Consider the following 17307-nt stretch of genomic DNA (forward strand, 5'->3'; position numbering starts at 1 on the left):
CTATTGTATTATTCATCCAATTAAAACACAAAGAATGTGCTATACCAGACCACATTAAACTCAAACTCACAGAATAGTTCATTCATTCATTCAGGAATTGAAACTCAGTTACATGGAAATGTCTTTCTGAATACTATTTCTATATGGTTTTACCTAAACAGACACAGTGTGGCAGATGAACTTCCTCCAGTTCACCTAACTCCATAGTGATGTCCAGCAATGGACCACCTTGTGTGTACTGCATGTCTTTCAGAAGTTGACTGTAGGGTTCCCAGTTCCTGAAGTGATACTTCAGAATGACATCACTCTCACGCAGCCAGCGGAGCCCAGACACTGTGCACTCATAACTCCCTTTGGGTGTCATGTGCCTGAGGGCAACAACAAGATATGGTAGAGAGGGTCAATGGTCAAATGGAGAGGTTGGATTAGAAGACTATTCCCAAAGGTAATGGGGAAATACACTAGCAGGTGGAATGAAATGTTAAAAGTAGTTATTTTACCTGAACATTGTCACTCCCTGGACAGTGGAAGTCAAGGGTTCAATCTGAAGCCAGTGTGTGGAGTCCTGAACAAGGACAAGCATGTCAGTAATACATATGGGGCCTGTTTCCTGGACACAGATTGAGTCTAGTGCTGGACTAAAAAGCATGCTCAATGGAAGTTTCAATAGAAAGTTCTTTAAGGTCCAGGACTAGACTTAATCTGTGTCTGGGAAACTGGCCCATTAACCAAAGTAACTAATCTAATGTATTTATTCAATGTTACATGGAATGCTGGTGATTTATCAATTCAACTGTCTAATGACAAAATATGACAACAGCTAAAATCCTGCATGACTACAAGCAGAACACAGGACTGTCTATATCCCAGTATGAATGGTTGGTCAGTACACACCTGGCTTTGAGACTGTGTTTATATTACTAAAGCAGAACACAGGACTGTCTATATCCCAGTATGAATGGTTGGTCAGTACACACCTGGCTTTGAGACTGTGTTTATATTACTAAAGCAGAACACAGGACTGTCTATATCCCAGTATGAATGGTTGGTCAGTACACACCTGGCTTTGAGACTGTGTTTATATTACTAAAGCAGAACACAGGACTGTCTATATCCCAGTATGAATGGTTGGTCAGTACACACCTGGCTTTGAGACTGTGTTTATATTACTAAAGCAGAACACAGGACTGTCTATATCCCAGTATGAATGGTTGGTCAGTACACACCTGGCTTTGAGACTGTGTTTATATTACTAAAGCAGAACACAGGACTGTCTATATCCCAGTATGAATGGTTGGTCAGTACACACCTGGCTTTGAGACTGTGTTTATATTACTAAAGCAGAACACAGGACTGTCTATATCCCAGTATGAATGGTTGGTCAGTACACACCTGGCTTTGAGACTGTGTTTATATTACTAAAGCAGAACACAGGACTGTCTATATCCCAGTATGAATGGTTGGTCAGTACACACCTGGCTTTGAGACTGTGTTTATATTAGTAAAGCAGAACACAGGACTGTCTATATCCCAGTATGAATGGTTGGTCAGTACACACCTGGCTTTGAGACTGTGCCTGACTCCTGCAGGTATGTAAAAGTAAGAATTGACATTATGACTTACCTCAACATGGTCACAAGTCTTACAGCTCTGAGGAATCCCTGAAGTCAAAAGTAGTTGTTACTTAAAATGGACAATCTCATGGAATAATGAATTAATAATTATTAATTAGAGTTTTAATAAAAATGAATATATACTAATCAAAAAAATAAAGGGAACACTTAAACAACACAATGTAACTCCAAGTCAATCACACTTCTGTGAAATCAAACTGTCCACTTAGGAAGCAACACTGATTGACAATACATTTCACATGCTGTTGTGCAAATGGAATAGACAACAGGTGGAAATTATAGGCAATTAGCAAGACACCCCCAATAAAGGAGTGGTTCTGCAGGTGGTAACCACAGACCACTTCTCAGTTCCTATGCTTCCTGGCTGATGTTTTGGTCACTTTTGAATGCTGGCGGTGCTTTCACTCTAGTGGTAGCATGAGACGGAGTCTACAATCCACACAAGTGGCTCAGGTAGTGCAGCTCATCCAGGATGGCACATCAATGCGAGCTGTGGCAAGAAGGTTTGCTGTGTCTGTCAGCGTAGTGTCCAGAGCATGGAGGCGCTACCAGGAGACAGGCCAGTACATCAGGAGACGTGGAGGAGGCCGTAGGAGGGCAACAACCCAGCAGCAGGACCGCTACCTCCGCCTTTGTGCAAGGAGGAGCAGGAGGAGCACTGCCAGAGCCCTGCAAAATGACCTCCAGCAGGCCACAAATGTGCATATGTCTGCTCAAACGGTCAGAAACAGACTCCATGAGGGTGGTATGAGGGCCCGACGTCCACAGGTGGGGGTTGTGCTTACAGCCCAACACCGTGCAGGACGTTTGGCATTTGCCAGAGAACACCAAGATTGGCAAATTCGCCAATGGCGCCCTGTGCTCTTCACAGATGAAAGCAGGTTCACACTGAGCACGTGACAGACGTGACAGAGTCTGGAGACGCCGTGGAGAACGTTCTGCTGCCTGCAACATCCTCCAGCATGACCGGTTGGCGGTGGGTCAGTAATGGTGTGGGGTGGCATTTCTTTGGGGGGCCGCACAGCCCTCCATGTGCTCGCCAGAGGTAGCCTGACTGCCATTAGGTACCGAGATGAGATCCTCAGACCCCTTGTGAGACCATATGCTGGTGCGGTTGGCCCTGGGTTCCTCCTAATGCAAGACAATGCTAGACCTCATGTGGCTGGAGTGTGTCAGCAGTTCCTGCAAGAGGAAGGCATTGATGCTATGGACTGGCCCGCCCGTTCCCCAGACCTGAATCCAATTGAGCACATCTGGGACATTATGTCTCGCTCCATCCACCAACGCCACGTTGCACCACAGACTGTCCAGGAGTTGGCGGATGCTTTAGTCCAAGTCTGGGAGGAGATCCCTCAGGAGACCATTCGCCACTTCATCAGGAGCATGCCCAGGCATTGTCGGGAGGTCATACAGGCACGTGAAGGCCACACACACTACTGAGCCTCATTTTGACTTGTTTTAAGGACATTACATCAAAGTTGGATCAGCTTGTAGTGTGGTTTTCCACTTTAATTTTAGGTGTAACTCCAAATCCAGACCTCCATGGGTTGATAAATTGGATTTCCATTGATTATTTTTGTGTGATTTTGTTGTCAGCACATTCAACTATGTAAAGAGAAAAGTATTTAATAAGATTATTTCATTCATTCAGATCTAGGATGTGTTATTTTAGTGTTCCCTTTATTTTTATGAGCAGTATATAAGTGAGCAACAGTCTCAGAATGTACACTCATTAGCATACCATAATCTGACATTAGTGTTATATTAATGAATGTTTGTGGAAGCAGGAAAAAACATTGTTCTGTTCCATGTTTTGTAGATGTTGGGGGGGCCTGATTTCTGGTAGATCCTAGGATGAGAGCTTAAAGGTAGAGTCAGCTAAATTATTTTGTACGAGCAGCACCACAGATATTGTGATGAGCAAGATGCCTGACTTCTCTCTCTCACACAGTATCTGCCCATGTACAAGGGTTCCCTTCACTCTCTTACAGAGTGTTAGCCACGGGACCAAAACAGCGGAGAAGTTTAGCCTTGCGCTACAACACTCTTAGTTGTTGTACAAATTGACCCACTATGATGTTTACTTTGTGCATCTACGTCATATCGCTGACTCTAAGTTTGTTTTGACCAAATAGTTCATGATTGTTTTCCTTGCCTGGGACTCAACTATAACGAATGCTTTAAAACTATTTGGATTTAAAAACAATTATCAGTTAACACTCACATTTCTCAGGCCCAGGCTTGATCCAACTCTCTCCACCATGGTCTCTGGTGTTCTCAGGTCCAGGCTTGATCCAACTCTCTCCACCATGGTCTCTGGTGTTCTCAGGTCCAGGCTTGATCCAACACTCTCCACCATGGTCTCTGGTGTCCTCAGGTCCAGGCTTGATACAACTCTCTCCACCATGGTCTCTGGTGTCCTCAGGTCCAGGCTTGATCCAACACTCTCCACCATGGTCTCTGGTGTTCTCAGGTCCAGGCTTGATACAACTCTCTCCACCATGGTCTCTACTGTTGGTAAAGCAGAAGGATAGACTGTGATTAAACTAAATACAACTTAGAAAGGCTTTATATAGCATACATACAGTCTTCATAAGACACACAACAAGTTTATATGGGGTGAGAGAACAACTCCCTATGTAGGGCGCATTGCCTAAATGTGACATAACCCACTATGTCAACTTTCGTAGAGGCAATACTAATGAAGACATTGCATATCTTGAGGAAAGCCCTTAGAGATGTGAAGTCACCAGGTATCATGAGTTACATACCCCCGGTAGTGATGAGAGAGAGAATGACATTACAGAGAGGCTGTTCTATTTAACAGGTTCTGATGCCCTATAGTGGTTACAGAGAGAATGACATTACAGAGAAGCTGTTCTATTTAACAGGTTCTGCTACCCTCTAGTGGTTAGAGAGAGAATGACATTACAGAGAGGCTGTTCTATTCAACAGGTTCTGATGCCCTCTAGTGGTTAGAGAGAGAATGACATTACAGAGAGGCTGTTCTATTTAACAGACTGAAATTAAATAGAGGACAGGAATCTACTAACACATTAAAACACACCACTACTACTAATCTAACTGTCTGTAGGTCCAACAGAACACATTAAAACACACCACTACTAATGTAATTATAGAAATGATGAAACAAATGATGAAACATTGCTTTGACTCACCTCTGAATGTGTTGGTCATCTATCTGACACAGGGTCACTGAGGAGGAGGAGGAGCAAACCCCAAACCCAGGATAGAGGGGTTCAGTGAATGTGGTGTAGAATGTGTAAAGGTGTGTCAGTGTACCAGAGGAGGACACACTATAGAAGGACAAAGTACCAGCTGGCCAGTCCAGATACACTCCAACTCTGTTAGAATCAGGACCAGAGATGGACCTGCTGACTCCAGGATGGTTAAAGTGATAACCACAGTGAGAGCAGACTAAACTCCAGGACTTCCTATTGCCTCCAATCTTACTGTCATCCTCCCATCCCTTCCTCTTCATTCCTTTGTACACCACACCAATGTCAGCCTTGCCACCATCCTTCTCCACCTCCCAGTAATAACGACATCCAGATAAGCTTTCTCTGCAGAGAACTTGGGGACTACAGTCAAATCTGTCTGGATGGTCTTCATAATGCTGCCTCTCTTTCACCCGTGTCACCTTCCTGTTCCCCTCAGACAGTATCAGGTTTGGGTTTACTGTATTTGGGTCCAGGGTGAGATGACAGGCATCTGTAGACAAAAGGAGAGTTGAATCAAACCACATGTTGATATAAAATGTTGTTTTGTAGGTACAGAACAAGTATTGATTAGTCACTATGTTACTATAGTTCTGAATATGTAGTTAATTAGGATTGAAGAGACTTACATTTCCTCAGCCCTGATTTCAGCCTGCACTCTCCACCATGATCCACACTGTAGGAGAAACAGGTTATTGACTGACAAAGACCTAATAAAGCAGTCAACATTTAAACCATATTGTTGTGTTCTGGTGCACTATCCAAGTTCATTACTAGAGACATACAGGTATTCTATCCTAACTACTACATACAGAGCAGAGTACAATTCATTACTAGAGACATACAGGTATTCTATACTACCTACTGCATACAGAACAGAGTACAATTCATTACTAGAGACATACAGGTATTCTATCCTACCTACTGCATACAGAACAGAGTACAATTCATTACTAGAGACATACAGGTATTCTACCCTACCTACTGCATACAGAACAGAGTACAATTCATTACTAGAGACATACAGGTATTCTATCCTACCTACTGCATACAGAGCGGAGTACAATTCCAACAGGATATCAGAGATGCAGAAGAAGAGTATTCATTTGGTGATGATGTATGCTGTGTTGGAGTGCTCAGCCTGCTGAGTAAACTTCCCCTTAATTCAACCATCATGTCCTCATGTTACTGACCCTACTACACTACATATGACACAACCGCTGCTCACACTATTAGGACATCTATTCTGACTTACTTCAGCTTCATCAGTTTATATGTGGGATCCACCAGAGCAGCTGAAAGCAGTCCTCCTGCAGAGTCTCCTGGGTGATTGTAGCTCAGGTCCAGCTCTTTCAGGTGGGAGGGGTTTGACCTCAGAGCTGAAGACAGAGCAGCACAGCCCTCCTCTGTGACCAGACAGCCAGACAGCCTACAGAGAGACCCACAACAGCTGTCTAGGTTGGTGTACTGGTGTCAATAATCTTGTAGGACACCCATACATTTGTCCATGACACAAACATTGTGATGAAACATTAGATTTTCACAGTACTTGTTTTACTAAGCTCAGTACCGACCTGACTGAAAGAGCTGTACTTACCCCAGTGTGTGTAGTTTACAGTCTGGATCCTCCAGTCCAGCAGACAGCAGTGTAACTCCTGAGTCCTGCAGGTCATTGTCTCTCAGTTCCAGTTGTTTCAGTTGTGAGTTGGGTGAACTCAGGACTGAGGCCAGATCTGAACAGCAACCCTCTGTCAGACCACACTGACCTAGACTAGAGGGCAGAAGAGCACATGATTAACACATATTTAAAACATCCACATAATAACTCATACTGAAGATATTTAACTCACCCTAGTGTCTGTATGTTGCGGAGTGGACTGGTTAGTCCAACACAGAGCAGCTCCACTCCTCTGTCTCCCAGGTCATTGTAGCTGAGGTCCAGTTCTCTCAGGGGGGAGTTTGGTGTCTGCAGAGCTGAGGCCAGAGTCTCACAGGATTCATATGTGATTTTACAGCCATCCAGTCTGGAGAGAGGAGATATGTCAATACACTGTTAAATATGCAAAACATTAAGAATAATGAGATGCATTAAGACAATAACAGAAGGACATGATTAACCAATGTTAAAAACATACTTTTTACAACCCTTTTAATTTTTTTTATCTATATTTATTTATTTATATATTTGTAGTATATGTTTTTACAAGATGATTGATGAGAAGAGAAGCATCCAGCTCATTGGGAATCTCTCTACACCCCCCATATACCATGTCATTGGGTCTCTCTACACCCCCCATATACCATGTCATTGGGTCTCTCTACACCCCCCATATACCATGTCATGAATTATGCAGACAGACGGATTCAAAGTGTGTTTACATTGTAATACTTCTGACAGACAACTTCTAACTCCGCCCATAACTTATGGAATTATAGCATTCCCAGAAAGCATGAATTATTGACTCATTGTTAGTTTTACACTTAAGAAATGTTTTATTTATTTATTTTCATTTAGGCAGGAGTGTCACGTCCTGACCATAGTAAGATGTTATTTTTATGGTAGAGTAGGTCAGGGCGTGACAGGGGGTGTTTTTTTGTTGTTTATTCTATATGTTCTATTTCTATGTTGGTTTGTTTGGGATGATCTCCAATTAGAGGCAGCTGGTCCTCGTTGTCTCTAATTGGAGATCATACTTAAGTAGGGGTTTTTCTTCCTGGGTTTTATGGGTGATTATTTTGAGTAGTGTTTGTTTCTCCTCTGCGTCACGGTTTGTTGTTTTTTCAGTTTATTTATGTATTGCAAAGTTTCACAGAGTAAATAAAATGTGGAACGACACACACGCTGCACCTTGGTCCTCTCCTTTTGACAGCCGTGACAAGGAGGGAACAAACTGAACAGTACAGCCATATGTAGGGATGGCAGGAGGGGACAAACTGAACAGAACAGCCCCATATAGGGATGGCAGGAGGGGACAAACTGAACAGAACAGCCATATGTAGGGATGGCAGGAGGGGACAAAATGAAAAGAACAGCCCTATATAGGGATGGCAGAAGGGGACAAAATGAAAAGAACAGCCCTATATAGGGATGGCAGGAGGGGACAAACTGAACAGAACAGCCCTATATAGGGATGGCAGGAGGGGACAAACTGAACAGAACTTTTTATTTCACCTTTATTTAACTTGGCAAGTCAGTTAAGAACAAATTCTTATTTACAATGATGGCCTAACAAAATGTAAAAGGCCTCCTGCGGGGACAGGGGCTGGGATAAAAAAATATACAAGACAAAACATACATCACGACAAGAGAGACAACACAACACCACATAAAGAGAGACCTAAGACAACAACATAGCAAGGCAGCAACACATGGCTACACAGCATGGTAGCAACACAACATAACAACAACATGGTAGCAACACAACATGACAACAACATGGTAGCAACACAACATGACAACAACATGATAGCAACACAACATTGTAGCAGCACAAAACATGGTACAAACATTATTGGGCACAGACAACAGCACAAAGGGCAAGAAGGTAGAGACAACAATACATCACACAAAGCAGCCACAACTGTCAGTAAGAGTCTCCATGATTGAGTCTTTGACTGAAGAGACTGAGATAAAACTGTCCAGTTTGAGTGTTTGTTGAAGCTCGTTCCAGTCGCTAGCTGCAGTGAACTGAAAAGAGGAGTGAACCAGGGAGGTGTGTGTTTTGGGGAAATTTAACAGAATGTGACTGGCAGAACGGGTGTTGTATGTGGAGGATGAGGGCTACAGTAGATATCTCAGATAGGGAGGAGTGAGGCCTAAGAGGGTTTTATAAATAAGCATCAACCAGTGGGTCTTGCGGTGGGTATACAGAGATTACCAGTTTACAGAGGAGTATAGAGTGCAGTGATGTGTCCTATAAGGAGCATTGGTGGCAAATCTGATGGCCGAATGGTAAAGAACGTCTAGCCGCTCGAAAGCACCCTTACCTGCCGATCTATAAATTATATCTCCGTAATCTAGCATGGGTAGGATGGTCATCTGAATCAGGGTTAGTTTGGCAGCTGGGGTGAAAGAGGAGCGATTACGATAGAGGAAACGAGATCTAGATTTAACAGGCCTGATAGAGGAAACCAGGTCTAGATTTAACAGGCCTGATAGAGGAAACCAGGTCTAGATTTAACAGGCCTGATAGAGGAAACCAGGTCTAGATTTAACAGGCCTGATAGAGGAAACCAGGTCTAGATTTAACAGGCCCGATAGAGGAAACCAGGTCTAGATTTAACAGGCCCGATAGAGGAAACCAGGTCTAGATTTAACAGGCCTGATAGAGGAAACCAGGTCCAGATTTAACAGGCCTGATAGAGGAAACCAGGTCTAGATTTAACAGGCCTGATAGAGGAAACCAGGTCTAGATTTAACAGGCCGGTGCTGAAGGAGGACGAGCACCCAGCAACAGTCAACAACAATTTTAAAGTTTAATGCTTAAAACCAGCAAATCAAATTGTTTGGGGACAGACTTGGTGGAGACAACCGAGCACTGAAGGTGTTCCTAGGTAAAGATTTCCACTTCACCACCTTTGGAAGATGACTGTCGTTCTGCTGTAGAATTTGTTAATTTTGACTCGTGTAATAAACTCTATACATTAGTTTATACTGGATTAATCATATATTTTTGCTAACTTTAATTTTGTTAGTTATATTCCAACATTCCCTCCATCTTGTGACCAATATCAGTTCTTTTTAAGTCTTGGTTCCTATAGTTTATATTTTCTTCTAAACACATTCTAACTCACTCAAGATATTTAACCTTAGTTTGATATATTTAGCACATTTGATGAATGTTTCTGCATATTTACCAAGATGTTAAAATAATAACTACAAATATATAAACTCTAAAAAGACAGTGGATACTGAAGAAAGTTAACTCACACAAGTGTCTGTATGTTGTAGAGTGGACTGGTTAGTCCAACACAGAGCAGCTCCACTCCTCTGTCTCCCAGGTCATTGTAGCTGAGGTCCAGTTCTCTCAGGGGGGAGTTTGGTGTCTGCAGAGCTGAGGCCAGAGTCTCACAGGATTCATATGTGAGTTTACAGCCATCCAGTCTGGAGAGAGGAGATATGTCGATACACTGTTAAATATGCAAAGCTTTAAGAATAATGAGATGCATTAAGACAATAACAGAAGGACATGATTAGACTATGTTTAAAACATACTAACTCACTCAAGATATTTAACATTAGTTGCATATAATTATCACATCGTATGTATGTTTCTGCATATTTACCAAGATGTTCCAAAAAAAATGTAAAACATAATAACAAATAATTACTACAAATATATAAACACTATAAAGACAGTGGATACTGAAGATATTTAACTCACACTAGTGTCTGTATGTTGCAGAGTGGACTGGTTAGTCCAACACAGAGCAGCTTCACTCCTCTGTCTCCCAGGTCATTGTTGCTGAGGTCCAGTTCTCTCAGGGGGGAGTTTGGTGTCTGCAGAGCTGAGGCCAGAGATTCGCAAGATTCATATGTGAGGGTACAGCCATCCAGTCTGGAGAGAGGAGATAATCTGTTAGATATAAAAATCCTTCATTATAATGATACTGTAAACATCAACTCAATAACAGAACTTACAGTGCTCTCTTGCAGGTTTTCACTACCGGCAGCAACCTCTGATAACCTTTCTCTGATGTGTTGTATGTCTTCAGGTCAAACTCCTCCAGCACCTCCTCTGACATCAGTAACAGGTAGGCCAGGGCTGAACATTGGTCAGGTTTTAGTCTTGTTTCTGAAAGAGTTCCTGATCGCAGGGAGGTCTGCATGTCTTCAACTAGAGAGTTGGCACCAAGTTCATTCAGACAGTGGAACAAGTTGATGATCCTTTCTGGTGAGGATTCCATTTCGATGTTGTTTGAAAGGTACCTGACTGTTCTCTCAACTGTTTCCTCATTGGTCTGTGTTGTACTTCCTGTCTGTGTCAGAAGGCCTCGTAACAGATTCTGATTGGACTCCAGTGAGAGACCCAGAAGGAAGCGGAGGAACAGGTCCAGGTGTCCATTCTCACTCTTCAAGGCCTGGTCCACTGCTCTCCTATGTAAGACAGACAACTGTATTGACTCCTTCTCTTTATCATCACTAGTGGGGGAGAAAACATTTTCCTTCTTGTCCAGACATGATTCTAAAGCATGCACTGCTGCTAGAAACTCCTGAATGCTCAGATGCACAAAGCTGTAGACCTTGTCTTGGTACAGCCCAGATTCTTCTTTAAAGATCTCTGTACACAATGCTGAGTACTCTGATGCCTCTGTGACATCAAGGCCACACTCTCTCAGGTCCTCCTCATAGAAGATCAGGTTGCCCTTCTGCAGCTGTTGGAAAGCCAGCTTTGCCAGTTTCAGGATCATCTCTTTGTCTGACTGAGACAGTTCCTTTGGGTTTGTCTCTGTTGCTTTGTTGTACTTCTTGTTCTTCACAATGGTTTGGATGAGCATGAAGTGTGAATACATCTGGGTCAGAGTTTTGGGGACTTCATCCTTCTCTGCCTCTTTCAGTATCATCTCAAGGACAGTGGCTGATATCCAACAGAAGACTGGCATGTGGCACATGATGTGGAGGCTCCTTGATGTCTTCATGTGTTTGATGATATCATTGGCCAGAATCTGATCTGGGATTTTCTTCCTGAAATACTCCTCCTTCTGTGGATCATTGAACCCTTGTACCTCTGTCACCTGGTCAACACACTCAGGAGGGATCTGATTGGCTGCTGCAGGCCTTGAGGTTATCCAGAGGAGAGCAGAGGGAAGCTGATTCCCCTCGATGAGGTTTGTCAGCAGCACGTCCACTGAGGTTGGCTTTGTGACATCACTGCATCTCTTGTTGTTTTTGAAGTCTAGAGGAAGTCGACACTCATCCAGACCATCAAAAATGAAAACAGTTTTGGTTTCACCATCTTCAATGCTGTCAATCTCTTTCAGCTCTGGGAAGTAGTGGGAAAGAAGTTGCATCAGACTGTATTGGTCCTTTTTTAGGTTCAAATCACGGAAAGGAAGAGGAAACATGAAATGAACGTCCTGATTTGCTTTTCCCTCTGCCCAGTCAAGGATGACCTTCTGCACAGAGACTGTTTTTCCAATGCCAGCGATTCCTTTTGTCAGCACAGTTCTGATAGGTTTGTCTTGTCCAGGTAAAGGTTTGAAGATGTCATTGCATTTGATTGGTGTCTCTTGTGTGGTTTGTTTCTTGGATGCCATCTCTATCTGTCTAACCTCATGTTCATTATTGAGCCCTCCACTTCCACCCTCTGTGATGTAGAGCTCGGTGTAGATGTCCTTTAACAGACTTTGGTTTCCATGGTGTCCAATTCCTTCAGATATGTGTTGATACTTGTGTTTCAGTTTAGCCTTAATGTCTTGTTGGACTGTCAGCAGAGTTTGACCTGTAGGAAAACAATGAGAGTTGGGACTCATTAGTTTGTGTGTGTGTGTGTGTTTTATAAGGGCCTTTGTACCGTTCTTTGTAATATTGTATGAAACACAGTGTTACTTCTTCTGTCCAGAAGGTTGTCTGTGATCTTTAATGCATCTTCACTGTCCAAACTCTCCACTTCCTTATTGTCATCTGGTAATGGTCCCTGGCTGAAAGCAGGTGGCTGATCACTCTGCATTGATAGCAAGCTGGTTGTAGGGGACTCTGCTCTGGGCTTCTGGACACTGAACAAAACAGGGAGACAGATCACCTCATCAATATCTCATCAATACCTCATCTACTTTGTTTTAACAACTGTATAATGGAACTTTTAGAAGTCCTAAAGTTTCTTTTTAAAGCAACAGTTACCATTTGGTCAGTAGATTTTCGGACTTAAATGAACTTGGCAACACTTTTCTTAAAAATGTGTTTTATATCTTTAAGAGAACTGTACATTTTACAATTAATCTCTTACCTCTCAGAACTGGTGTCTTGAGTCACTTTAGAAGCAGTAGTCTCCTCCTCTCTCTCCCCAGAGAGACTCGTTTTAGAGGCAGTAGTCTCCTTCTCTCTCTCCCCAGAGAGACTCGTTTTAGAGGCAGTAGTCTCCTTCTCTCTCTCCCCAGAGAGACTCGTTTTAGAGGCAGTAGTCTCCTTCTCTCTCTCCCCAGACAGACTCGTTTTAGAGGCAGTAGTCTCCTTCTCTCTCTCCCCAGAGAGACTCATTTTAGATGTAAATCACAGTTCACTGAGCTATAATAAGAAATAACCAAACCGTCAATATTTCTGTGCGTTGCTAGTACCACCCAGCACAAGCAGAGAACATGTCTAACTGACAGGCTGGTACCCTGGGCGAGGTAGGCAGACCTTTATACCCTGATAAAACAGCAATAAATGTTCTGTAAACATTAACCTTAGAGACTTGCAAGGAGGTAAACCAAAGTTATGGCTTCTACAGAGTTAGAAAGGTCAGCTGTTACAGAGTAAAGAACAGTAATAAATGTTCTGTAAACATTAACCCTAGAGGTTGTAGGGAGGTCAACCAAAGTTCTGGCCTCTACAGAGTTAGAAAGGTCAGCTGTTACAGAGTAAAGAACAGTAATAAAGTCACAATTGTAGTCAAACAATCATCAGAATATCCTCAGTCCACTTTCTATAATCTGTCATGTCTTTACCTACCCCTCTTTTCAGACAGTGACTGACAAACTAACAGAGTCTATAATCTGCCATGTCTTTACCTACTGCATTTAGACAGTTACCGACAAACTAAGACAGTCTGTAATCTGTCATGTCTTTACCTACTCCTCATTCTATAAGATGTTTCTTATGTCGAGGAAACATTGTCCTATGTGATTGTCTGTATGTTTCCATAGAATAGGTGATGTTACAGACCAACCCTGTCAGGTTGTCAGTTTAACCTTAACTCACGTATCATGAACCAGACCTCTTCATTTTATGTAAATACAACACCTGGATCTATTACTCTGGTGTAAGCTTCACGGTTCCAAGCCAAAGTTCCACCCCAACGGCCAGCTGTTCCCCTTTTCGCAAACTTGTCTGCACCGCCATGCCCACAGCTGAAGCCAGTCTGTTTACTTTCTGAAGGACTGTCAGTTCCCTGGCAGAAGGCCCAGCTCCCTAGCCTGTCTGTTTGTTTACTTTCTGAAGGAGTGGGAGTTCCCTGGCAGAATGCCCAGCTCCCTAGCCTGTCTGCTTGTTTACCTTCTGAAGGAGTGGGAGTTCCCTGGCAGAAGGCCCAGCTCCCTAGCCTGTTTGTTTGTTTACTTTCTGAAGGAGTGGGAGTTCCCTGGCAGAAGGCCCAGCTCCCTAGCCTGTCTGCTTGTTTTACCTTCTGAAGGAGTGGGAGTTCCCTGGCAGAAGGCCCAGCTCCCTAGCCTGTTTGTTTGTTTACTTTCTGAAGGAGTGGGAGTTCCCTGGCAGAAGGCCCAGCTCCCTAGCCTGTCTGTTTGTTTACCTTCTGAAGGAGTGGGAGTTCCCTGGCAGAAGGCCCAGCTCCCTAGCCTGTTTGTTTGTTTACTTTCTGAAGGAGTGGGAGTTCCCTGGCAGAAGGCCCAGCTCCCTAGCCTGTTTGTTTGTTTACTTTCTGAAGGAGTGGGAGTTCCCTGGCAGAAGGCCCAGCTCCCTAGCCTGTCTGTTTGTGACATCATGCCACTTGTCACGTAGAGTAGGCCAGAAGGCTAAACTGGAAAACCTAACCTCCATAAAAAGAAAAAGATGGCATAGCCGCAAAAGTTCTTCTGTGCAAGGGTGTTTATTTACATAGGGATTCCGGAACAAAAACAACAGTACTGCCATCAAACGTATACCTTATGGGACAGCTTAAAAACAATGCTGCCCCACCCACAGCTCAATCCAAAATGCCTCTCCATGAACTGAAAGAGAGGCTCCTTTTGTAGGGGTAGCCCCTCCCCTCAGACCAATTAACACTAATTAATTAAGTAATTACCTATTCAACCTACAGTTTCCATTTATCTAAACATACCAAAATATATACATTGCAACACGTTTATGAAACAACATCACAATATAACATTTACAAAATTACATCACTACTGACAGTGTCTTTCAATATGCCCATTTACATTAATGAGCCATTCCGGACAGGCACTACAAAGTAAGCCCAATTCCCTTAGCTCGGGTCCTTATCCAGCATACCCGGAAGCTACAGAGATGGAGAGTGAGGGGAACAGAACAAACAACGCGCTCATCCATAACATCTAAGTATAATAAATATTGCTTATATTAAATATGAACACTTGTCTGTTTATTTCTTTATACCCTAACCCGTTACTGAAGTAAGTGTGAAATGTATGTACTAAGACAGAGAAGTTAACTTGTGTGTCGACCCACATTGTTAACATATCTGATAATGGAGCAGGGAGGAGTGACGAATGTGTGTGTGCGTTAAAGTACCAAATGCTGCCCGCGGCCAGTGACGGACTTCTACGTCACACCACTCCTTGTCATACACTAATAAGTTACCCGATTCAGGACTCTAGGTGTATGTCGCAAGTCATGACTTCACAGGAGAGCCTTTGGAAAGTAAAAAAATATGTTTTTTTATCAAAATGCATTTTTTTTGGCTCAATGCCTTCGCGAACAAGTGAACTTTGATGTGCCTTAATAACAAACTTGTATGCCATCTGTAAATATTTCTTGGGGGTGCCTCTCGTGCTTCAACGCCAGTCTTGTCCCTCGGAAACGTTCCCGGTCCATGCCCGCCTTACTCCTTTCCTCTCTCTCGCGTACCACCTGTTTCCAAGGCAGGCGATCTTTCCCTGCTTGGATCTCCTCCCAAGTGTAGGAGCCTTCTCCCTCCAAGATCTCCTCCCAAGTCCATCGCTCTTGTTTGTCCACTTCGAACTTCCTCCGCTCCTTCCTCTGCTGCTTGGTCCTTGAGTGGTGGGTGATTCTGTCACGGTTGTCATCTTCGTCTTCTGACGATATAACGAAATCATCGTCGGAAAAGGTAGACCAATACGCAGCAGGTACGATTATGCTCATTTTGACTTTTATTTAACAATCAAAAGAACACTCCAAAACAAACAAACCACGAAAACGAACGAACAACAAAACAGTCTGGCAAAGCCTAGGGCTGAACACAGAACAATAACCCACAAAACACAAACACAAACACACCCTTAATTATGGGACTCTCAATCAAAGGCAGATAGACAACACCTGCCTTCAACTGAGTCCCAACCCCAATTAACCAACATAGAAACACACTCACCAGACTAGACATAGAAATACATACACATAGACTATAAACCAAAACCCCGGAAATACTAAATCAAACACCCTTAAACCAAACACACCACCCTGAACCACATAAAACAAATACCCTCTGTCACGCCCTGACCAAACTACAAAACAATTAACCTTATATACTGGCCAGGACGTGACAGTACCCCCCCTTAAAGGTGCTACCCCGGAAGCACCTTAATTAACAAAAAAAAAAGAACCCCAAACAATACCCAAAAGAAAAATTCCCCCTTACTAAAGGGAGGGAAGGGAGGGTGGCTGCCGTCAACGACGGCACTGTGCTACACCCCCCCTCCCCAACCCACCTATTTTTTGGAGGTGGCTCCGGCTCAGGCCGTTCCAGGCTGTCTGGGCAGTCTGGCAGCTCGGGACAGTCTGGGCAGTCTGGCAACTCGGGACAGTCTGGCAACTCGGGACAGTCAGGGCAGTCTGGCAACTCGGGACAGTCAGGGCAGTCTGGCAACTCGGGACAGTCAGGGTAGTCTGGCAACTCGGGACAGTCAGGGCAGTCTGGCAACTCGGGACAGTCAGGGCAGTCTGGCCACTCCGGCAGTTCAGGGCAGTCTGGCCACTCCGGCAGTTCAGGGCAGTCTGGCCACTCCGGCAGTTCAGGGCAGTCTGGCCACTCCGGCAGTTCAGGGCAGTCTGGCCACTCTGGCAGTTCAGCGCAGTCTGGCCACTCCGGCAGTTCAGCGCAGTCTGGCCACTCCGGCAGTTCAGCGCAGTCTGGCCACTCCGGCAGTTCAGCGCAGTCTGGCCACTCCGGCAGTTCAGCGCAGTCTGGCCACTCCGGCAGTTCAGCGCAGTCTGGCCACTCCGGCAGTTCAGGGCAGTCTGGCCACTCCGGCAGTTCAGGGCAGTCTGGCCACTCCGGCAGTTCAGCGCAGTCTGGCCACTCCGGCAGTTCAGCGCAGTCTGGCCACTCCGGCAGTTCAGCGCAGTCTGGCCACTCCGGCAGTTCAGCGCAGTCTGGCCACTCCGGCAGTTCAGCGCAGTCTGACCACTCCGGCGACTGTTGACTGACGGGCAGCTCCGACGACTGTTGACTGACGGGCAGCTCCGACGACTGTTGACTGGCGGGCAGCTCCGACGACTGTTGACTGGCGGGCAGCTCCGACGACTGTTGACTGGCGGGCAGCTCCGACGACTGTTGACTGGCGAGGCTGGGTTTACGCAC

General features: G+C 44.3%; 2 protein-coding genes across 2 annotated transcripts in view; both read right to left on the reverse strand.

Moving 5' to 3' along the window:
* The window catches only part of LOC115189432 (NACHT, LRR and PYD domains-containing protein 1b allele 3-like), a 48878-nt gene that overhangs the window by 5270 nt on the left and 26301 nt on the right, over nucleotides 1-17307 (reverse strand). The window lies entirely within an intron of this gene.
* Nucleotides 366-12909, reverse strand: LOC115189408 (protein NLRC3-like). The gene is made up of 11 exons (XM_029748017.1): nucleotides 12820-12909; nucleotides 12423-12589; nucleotides 10515-12315; nucleotides 10258-10431; nucleotides 6471-6644; nucleotides 6129-6302; nucleotides 5503-5549; nucleotides 4814-5366; nucleotides 3859-3950; nucleotides 1624-1661; nucleotides 366-565 (listed from the first exon to the last, which is right to left on the reverse strand). Exons 2-11 carry the CDS (start codon nucleotides 12541-12543, stop codon nucleotides 497-499), a joined length of 3243 nt encoding a protein of 1080 aa, XP_029603877.1. The 5' UTR covers nucleotides 12544-12589; nucleotides 12820-12909; the 3' UTR covers nucleotides 366-496.

Source organism: Salmo trutta, unplaced genomic scaffold, assembly GCF_901001165.1.
Source record: "Salmo trutta unplaced genomic scaffold, fSalTru1.1, whole genome shotgun sequence".
Taxonomy (NCBI): domain Eukaryota; kingdom Metazoa; phylum Chordata; class Actinopteri; order Salmoniformes; family Salmonidae; genus Salmo; species Salmo trutta.